The sequence below is a fragment of the Desmodus rotundus genome, chromosome 7 (genome assembly GCF_022682495.2).
Source record: "Desmodus rotundus isolate HL8 chromosome 7, HLdesRot8A.1, whole genome shotgun sequence".
Taxonomy (NCBI): Eukaryota; Metazoa; Chordata; class Mammalia; order Chiroptera; family Phyllostomidae; genus Desmodus; species Desmodus rotundus.
The window spans coordinates 58,224,818-58,233,981 of NC_071393.1; the positions used below are offsets into that span (position 1 = coordinate 58,224,818).

Below are 9,164 nucleotides of genomic sequence, written 5' to 3' on the forward strand. Positions count from 1 at the left end.
CGCGAATCAGCAGTCTAAGTCACTTTGCAGGATTCCACAACCCGAGAAAACAATGCGGCTGGGTCCCAGTGGATACCAATTCCCACCATCGTGCCCCTCTCCCACTTCACCCAGAAACCCCCTAGATTCGGGGAAGGCTAATAGGAAACCGCAGCGAAGGCCCAAAATTCGCTTCTGGCCGAGCCAACCGGTGTCTGGGGCGCTCTCAGCCACTCTCGGGACAGCCAGGCTCTGTGCTTATATCGCTGTCCCCTAAGTGTGCATTAAGAATCAATTATTTGCCTGATGTTCCCAAAGCCGGGAACTGGGATATTCCCAGCAGGGATAAAGTCAAGCCCAGAACGGTGCTCATTTCCCTAGTCCTTCGAACAAGCAGAGAAGCAGCCTCCCATCCAGTCCGGTTCCTGGCTCCTTAGGTTCCTTGCTGCGCTCTACCTGGGGCAGTTCCGCAAATCAGAGGAATCCCCTTGCCTGACCCAGACCAAGGAGCCCAGGGCTGCGGTGGCCAGCTCTGGGGGAGATGGTAATGTCAGTGCGAAAATGGAGAGGAGGGGCCTTCTACCCACGCTCCCCCCCCCCAAAAAAAAAGAAAGAAAAGGAAAAAGAACTTTGGCAAGAGGCAAGGGCTTGGCTCTAGAGCAAAGAGTTTTGTCTCAAACAGGGAGAACAAGTATCTACAGGTTTAAACGTTAAGAAAGTCCAGTTAGGATATTCTCCCAGTTGTGGTTAAACTCAGAAGTCATATTTCCATGAAATGAATTATTTTGCACTTTGGACCCTATTTCAGTCCCCCACTAACCCTTGTCCATAAAAATTCGCCTGGTTTCTCTTCATTTCTCTTTCTATGTCCCCTTGGCCATGTCTACATCCACTTTACTTAGGGATGCAGTGTGACTTTCTGCTGACTTGGGAAATGCATGTATCGCTCAGCTACTTCTATGATAGCACACCCCGCTAAGGAAATTAAAAAAAAAAAAAATGAAAAGGAAAGAAAGGAAAGGAAGGGAAAAGAAAAGATAAAAGAGAAGAGAAGAAAAAAGCTTAGACCTGGATCTCAAAATCGTGGTTAAAGCCTCAGTCAAAAGCAGTCAGGCATAGCCCCTCCTCCCCTCCGAAAATTACTTTCACTTACCAATGTTGGGGTAAGATAGCTCCCAGACCACAAGTCTTTTTCTCCGGCATCCTTGAGACAACCTCAGGCAGAGTCTTGAGTGGAGGAAAAAAAACATAGAAATCGGAAGGAAGAAAATAGACTCAAAACATAACAGTACATCACATATTACCCGGAGCTACCTTGGCCTACATCTTCAGGACAAGGTCCCAGTGAATGGCCGCCACAGTGGGGTAAAGGTCGGTTTGTGGGTGGAAAACTAAGAGGTGGATTATTTTAACTGCTGGTGGTTGTGGGGAGGGGAGGCCCTGAAGAGGGACTGGGGAGAATGATCGGGATTAGAAAAGAGAAACTTAAAAGAAAAAAAAAAAGACATGCCCCCCCCCCAAAAAAAAACCCGAGAATGAAGTACTGTGAAAGATAATGTCTTTGAACTCTTACAGGTAGGTGGCTCTTAGAGAGAATGCAGATGCTCTTGCTTGTATGCTGCGTGAGAGGAGAATCTAGATGACCCCTATTCTTTCCATATCTTCAGGATCTGGCCTCAAGTAGAAAAAAATAAGAGGGTAGAATTTTAATTCAAGTTTCACCTACCCTGCTTGTTGGAATGGCTGCGCAGATTTTCATGTTGGAGAGTTTCATCTGTCTGGCAGAAGCTGAAGTGGTGTTGGGGGCAGGTTATCTGGTGAAGTAGGAATGTACAGGAACCCCGCCCTCTAGGCACAGTTAGTTACACAACCCCAGCAACCCGTCTCAGCCGGCTCCAAAACCTCTAATGATCTTCACCTTCACCCTTTGTTAGCCTATTTCTCCAACAGGCATTTAGTCCCAGACACAACCAGACACATTAGCTATTCATAAAATTAATATCTCAAAAGCAAAATTACTTCAATGCATGCAAATTCCACAATGATGTTGCGTAGACAATACAATTTTTAGAAACCACATTTATATATTTAGAGTTCTAAATATATTCAATTTATCCATCTATTTGGGCAAAATGTCCAACTTAAATATATCTAATTAATACACTACATTATTTTCCTCTACCCTTAATTTTATGTAAGTCATAGAAACCACATGAAGTCTTCCATGATCATAAAGGTCTTTGTATGAAATCTTGTTGGTTCTGGACTTTATGTTCACTTGATTTCCAATTTTGTATCAAGTTGAAAAAACATATTTGAAGAACACCTTCCTGCTCTATGTAAATCATTTTCTCAATGTTTTATGTATTCATAACTTGTATTAACTTTATACCAGACAAATTCAAATAAAGTTCTTTAAACCTGGAAATAAACTATAATTTGGGATGTTAAATTATAAGTTGTGATCACTTTTAGTTCCAAAATCTCAAAAATAGCAACTTTAATCTCATTAAAAAACAGTTATAAGTATGAAAGAAGAAACACGTCAAAAAGTTTTGAAGTGTTTTTCTGGCATAATCTAATTTTAACTGGAAAAGGTTGTGACAATAAATATCAAACACAATATTACAACCAATTTGTTGCAAAATCTATTAAATGCCATGTTAGACTGTCATGTTTTTTGAAGACGATAATTTGAAGGATGATAGGACAGATTGAGGTACATGAAATGTTCATATTGGGCTGCAGGAGGCCTTCACAAATTTCTCTGTCCCCCTTTGTATCTAGTAAGTCTATTAAACAAAAGCTATTTTTTACTCCTAATCACATCCATTATGTATGTAACTCGGACAAGTTTCCAAGCAGAATTTTCACTCCAGTTCTTAGTTCCTATGAATTTAAATAAGCCAGTTTTAATCTTGACCTCAAACTATGACATTTACCATTGAAATTTGATTTCTCCATCATGCAAATAAACACTTATTAAAAACAGTGTTAAAAATACCTATTTAATATAGCCAAAAAATACTCAAGGGAGAAACCTTCCTTTCACATCTATATCCTTTTAACTCAATATAAGAGTTCAACTTTCTCTTCAACTTTTGATCCGCAAAAGGCTATATTCTTATGTGCCAGTACATTCTCATTCCACAAATAAAATGCAAGATAAAAGCAAACAACACATCATCACCTTTTTCAGTCTAAACACATGCTTTTCTTTGAGCTGTTTTTGTTCACAAATATGTTAGTGGGTACATCCTTTGCCTAATCTCATTCAGTGGACTCTCACGATTTTTAATATCAGCCATAAGTTTGGCTTCTAAAACAATTTATTTGCGGAATTTTCTTTTATGCTTCATTCTAAAGAACTGTTAAATTTCAAGGAACTTGGACCTTTGGTGAAACTGCTCTCATACGAAGAAAATAAAATCATGTCCAGTCTGCTTAAAGGAAGTAAATAAACTAGCTGTCTTAGTATATTTGGTCCATTTCCTATTTGTACATATTTGGTTCCAACTCTTTCAATATTCCCCAACTTTATCTTTCTTAGATTTCTCTCTCTTCCCCTTTTCTCATTCTTTCTTTCTTTTTGGTAGTAGTAGATTTTTTTCAGTTAAAATATCCTTTTTCCCCTTCCCTCTCCTCATTCTCTACTTCTATCTCTCCATTCACAACCATCTCCTTATTCCGATATTAATTGTTCTGTATTTCTATTTCAAATCTATTTGAGTCACCCTTGCTTCTCTCCTAGGCTCCCCCCCCCCCCCAGCAACTCTCTAAGTGTTTGCCGATAACATCTTGGGGACAGATTATTTTTCATTGGGCCCATTGTAAGAAGGAGCCAGCTTATTGCATTACTGCAGAACACATTTCAGACTATACAATTGTAACAAATGAACAACTTGTCCTCCACGGACTCACCACAGGATCCAATTAGTTACTAAACCTTTTACTTAGGTTTTCTAATTATTTTCTGGAGTCATAGCAATTGGGCTGCTGAAACAATTAAAAAATGTTTCCATTTTGTTTCAGATTTATATATATACGTGCATATACATGCATGCATATGTATATTGCAAGTTAAAATTATGACTGTAAGCAAAAGAAACAAATCTCTAGATTTTACAGACTTATCTAAAAGGGAATCAAATAAATACCTATACATTGTAAAGTATAAAAAAATGAGAACGGCATTTTACTACTTCTGAACATCTAGAATTTTAAATTGTTATAATTTAAAAATAAAATATAAACATTGATCTGCAAGTCATTACAACAGGTGATCACTTAAGCAAAATCTATATTCCAACTTCAGCACATCTTTATTAGAACTCTTCCATTGTGGGTAAACAGCCACCAAAATAAATGCTGACTTAGTATAAATACAAATATTTAAACAAAAATATTTGCAGCATTCATAGCGCAAATTTTACCTGAACTGAAGGACTCTGTGTTTATATATATTACATATGTGTGAATTATATCCACTTCTATCTAACCATATACATTTATTTATAACTTATCAAGTGGTATAAACAAGATATCTGAAATAAAATATATGAAAAGCATTCTATTGACTGATTTGAAAATAAACACAAGATAAATACTATGCACATTAAATTATGTATATTTTTAGTATATCTACAGAAACTTAAAGATATAAGCTGAAAAGCCCATATTTTGTTTAAAGCTAGTGTTTATTCAATAGTCTGCTCCTGGTAATGTAATTCCACAATGGGAAAAAATACTATTTTCATTTTTAAAGTCTTAGTTTAAATGAAAGGAGCAGTTTAAATTTTAGTGGCTGAAAAAGCCTTTGAATTCCCTAGAACTTAAATGATCTTTTAGTAATTAGCTCTACTTAATAAAAGAGACAAAAGTATCAAGATATATATGAATTTAGCCTATTTTTTATTTCTGTGTGTTCATAGTAAACATTTTTGTAAGTGACAAACACGGGCATATGACCACAGTATCACAATCAAGAAATTTTAAGACAACATTAACAATCACTCAAATTTATGCGGCATTTGCGCAACACAGGTTACATATTTGCAAGGTTTACCTATAAGTACAATAGGTATTAACATTTCACTACATTTAGAAAAAATAAAAGTGACCTGTTAGTGACCACATACATCAAAATATACACAACACAAACTGAAGGCAATCATTAATTTTGTCCCCTTCCAATTCATTTGAATGGGCAGTGCTGCCAACTGAAACAACTTTCACTTTTTTGTTTGTTTGTTTTTTAATACTTAGTATACCAAGTGCATTTTCTAGAACCCAATCTTTGGTCTAAAAGTAAACAAAAAAAAAACAGCTTTTAAAAGAAAAGGACAAAACAATAAATGGCCAAAATAATTTCTTGGGCACCTTTACTACAAATGCGTATTAAATACAAATTACAGTTTAACATTTAAAAACTCTCCCCATAATTTAGGTTGTTCTCAAGATCTGCATCCACCATTTAGATCCATGATAACTTATAATACTGCACACATGGAAATTTGGCGGCTCTTACAGACTTGTCAGGTTTGAATGAAATGGCAAAACAGTCACTATGTAGATACACATTCTACTATAATTTTGACTTCCAAACCTTATATTCTACAATGTATTCTCCCCACATTGCACCTCGCTGACACTCCACACCTTGTTAGAATAATAAACAACCCTAAAGACTGAACAAACGTACAGAATGGGGGGGGGGCTTAATAAAAAATACCTGGACTTATTTTTTAATTATCATTTACAATGCAAATGTGTGTAAAACGTTCACTTACAGTCTGGTCCCAGGGATGTTAATGTATTAAAGGGTTGGAAGAAGACCCCTGATTTTGATGTGTGAAATAATCAGACAGTCCCCCAGACAGTCCCGTCGTGAAACTTGGCAAAGAGGGTCTTAAAGACTCACAGGGCAGGGTCGAGGGAGCCTGCGGAGACGTGGAGGACGACGCGGCGCGGGCGCTCATGGACGTGCTGCTCTGCGAAGTCATTGACGGGTGCGGGACGTGGGGGAAAAAGTAACTGGTCTGGCCCGCAAGCAGGTTGACCGAGCAGGGGTTGAGGGAGTAGGTCCCAGAGCAGGGCACCGACAGGCCGCAGGGCACTGAGGCGGCAAGCGCCGCGGCCGTGAGGTGGTGAGTGGCGTAGGGGATCTCCCCGTTGACCAGCCGGTCCACGCTCAGGCCGTTGGCTGTGGAGAAGGAGTGGTTGTTGCCCAGCGAGTTCTGAGTCAACACGGAGCTGTAGGGCATGGGGTGGCTGGGGTAGGCCGACGTGGTGCCGTTGTAACTCAAAGTGCTGCTGGCGCGGGGGTGGTGCAGGGACAGGAAGGGCGACATGGGCCAGTAGAGGGAGCCGGCGCGGTCCATGAAGGTGAGGCCGGTGGAGGTGAGGCGCGCCCCGCGTTTGAAGGCCAGCTTGGCCCTCGACGTGGTGGAGCGGCGCCGCAGCTTGCCCGTGGTGCCGCCGATGAACACGTCGTCGCTCGACGGGTCCAGCATCCAGTAGTTGCCCTTGCCTGGGTCGTCGTAGTGGCGCGGCACCTTCACGAAGCACTTGTTGAGAGACAGGTTGTGGCGGATGGAGTTCTGCCAGCCCTGCTTGTTCTCGCGGTAGTAAGGGAAGTTCTTCATGATGAACTCGTAGATGCCGTTGAGCGTGAGCCGCTTCTCCGGGCTCTGCCGGATGGCCATCATGATGAGCGCGTTGTAGCTGAACGGCGGCTTCTCGTACTTGCCGTTCTTCTTCTCGCCCTCCTTGCCCCCCTCCCCGTCTTTGCCGCCCTCGCCCGCCCCCTTCTTCTCCTCCCCCCCGGTGCTGGAGCCCTTTTCCTTCTCGTCCGGCCCGACAGGCGCCAGCTCCCCGGCCCCGCCGCCCGGCTCTCCCTTGCCTCCCAGCCCGTCTGCTTTGGCCCCGTCCAGGGTGGCAGCCGAGGACGGTGGTGGCGGCGGGAGAAGCAGCTGCTGGGGGCCCTTGTCGTCGTCCGCACCCGGGGCGCCCCGTGCCTGAGGCGGCTGCGGTGCCTGGGGAGGAGGCGGCTGCTGCGGCGGCGGAGGCGGCGGTTGCGGAGCCGGCGGCGGCGGGGGGTGGTGGTGATGGTGATGGTGGTGATGGTGGTGCTGGGGGTGGTGGCTGTTGTGGTGGCCGTGGCTCGCGTGGTGGTTGTCGTTTTGGACCGCTTCTGGTACCAGGCTGTTGATGCTGAACGAGGACTTGGGGATCATTTTCACCTCTTTCCTATCTCCCATGTCCAGCATCACCCAGTCGTCGAGGGACAGCGGCGGAGGCGCAGGAGCCGGGAAGCGACGCGGCAGGCGGTGACCGGTGGGTGTCGAGCTGGGCGCGGGCGGCGGCACTGAGCGCTCCAGCAGCAGCGCAGTTGGACCGCAGGCTCCGGCGCTGGCAAGTCATGTAGCAAAAGCAGCAACCACCCCTCAGGAATTAGAAGGGGAAAAAAGGAAAAGAAAAAAAGAAAGAAAGAGAAAAAAAGAAACAACCACCGCCCCGGGGGTGAAGCTCCCTCGCTCCCAACTCTACTTCTTGGTCTCCCCCCCACCCCCCGCTCCCCCCCCCCTGCTGCTTCCTCCTCCTCCTCCTCTCGCAGCAGCAGTCACAGCAGCAGCAGCAGCAGCAGCCCAAAGGGGGGGAGAGCCGGGCGGCGGGCGGGCGCGTCCCGGAGCGGCCGCGGCGAGGCTGGGGAGACAGCGATCGAGGCGGCTATAGCCACAATTAATTTTCCGAGCTACAGGCGCACACTAGCGCTGTAAAAAAATTTTTGGTTTAACCTTTCCTACGGCTGGGCCAATCAGAGCCGGCGGCGTGCGGGCGCGTCTCTTCCGCCGTCGACCAATCAACGGGCCTGGGCCCACCCACCCACGCCCCGCCCTCCGGCTCCCGCCCCCTCGGGCGCTCACCTCCCCCTCTCCGTGGGCCCGGTCCTCACGGAGCGGCGTAGGGATACTTCGGCGGGAGCACGCTGCGCCGCGGCCCTTATCTGCGCCCCCTGCGCCCCCTCCACTCCGCGGGGCCGCTCGGCCGAATGCCCCCTCGTAGGGCAGCTATCTCACATTTCCGCCTCCCTTCTCACTGTCTCTAGGGTCATTTTCCTTTGAGCGTCAGTGTTTGTCCTTATTGATTAAAGTTTGTATCCAATTTTATTTTTAAAAGCGGGGGCGGCGGTAGCGGTGGAGAGACGTGTGGGAGTGCGGGGAGAGGACGAAAGGCAAGGGCAGGAAATGGAGGAGGAAGAAGCGAGGCACTACTTTCCCCAGTCGGCCCTACAGGCCGCCCGGCCTTTCCGCGTCCTTAGGGAAACTGTGCCCCTAGTAGGTAACACTGCTGCCCGGCTGTGGCCGGGGAGGGAAGGCCCACCCCTGGCGTGGGGAGGGGTGCCCTGCGCCTTTGGGGGAGGGGGTGTGGGAGGGGGTCGGAAACGACGGGACGAGGAGGAGACGTGGGCCGGCGCGCGCGGGGCAAAGCAGGGGTTACTTACTCGGTTCTTGCGGCCTGGGCGGCGGCGAGCGTGGGGCTCGAGGCTTGGGCCCCGCGGGGGAGCCGGGCCTGGGGCTCGCGGCGCGGCGGAGGCGGCGGGCGGGGGCGGCTCAGCGGCGGGCGCCCGCGCGGGCGTTGCGCGGCGCGGGGAGCTCGGGGAGAGGACAGGGCCAAACGGTCTCGAAATAAAGCCGGTAACACATGCTGTGGACGTGCGCCTCTTCCTTTCCCGCGGCCCAGCCGCAGACCGACGCTCTCGCGCTGCGCGACGGGTCGTTTTCTCCGCGCCGCTCCAGCTTCTCCTCAGTTTTTAATCCAAGTCGGAGGCGAATAGCCTCGAGTGATCACCCTGGAAATGTTTTCATTTTGCTTGTTAACATTGGAGGGACAATCAGGGTGGGCGTCTGTTTCTTTCCGTTTTTTTTAAAGACTTCCCATTTTCACTCTTTAGTTTTCCTTCCCGTTTCTGAAATGCTTTCAATGTGTGCGAGCCTGAACCCCGCAGCAGCCGCGCGCCGACGCCAGCCCTTCCCGCCGCGCGGCCGAGGGAAGGCGCCGCGGGGCCTGGGGGCGTCGGCACCGGGGCGGCTCGGCTGAGGGCTCAAGTGAGAGGGGGGACTGTGCTTCGGGGGCTTTAAAGGGACCCCGCGGGCGGGGGCAGGGCCACGGCCCCGCATTTCCCA

The 9,164-nt window shown here is 47.2% G+C and overlaps 1 protein-coding gene and 1 pseudogene across 1 annotated transcript; both read right to left on the reverse strand.

The window, feature by feature from the left end:
- LOC123478780 (cytochrome c oxidase subunit NDUFA4 pseudogene) overlaps window positions 1–1,790 on the reverse strand; it is a 34,520-nt pseudogene extending 32,730 nt beyond the window's left edge.
- A 3,081-nt stretch (window positions 1,791–4,871) lies between these two features.
- On the reverse strand, window positions 4,872–7,836 carry FOXG1 (forkhead box G1). The gene has a single exon (XM_024551278.4). It carries the CDS (start codon window positions 7,245–7,247, stop codon window positions 5,787–5,789), a length of 1,461 nt encoding a protein of 486 aa, XP_024407046.1. The 5' UTR covers window positions 7,248–7,836; the 3' UTR covers window positions 4,872–5,786.
- Between the last annotated feature and the right edge of the window lie 1,328 nt (window positions 7,837–9,164).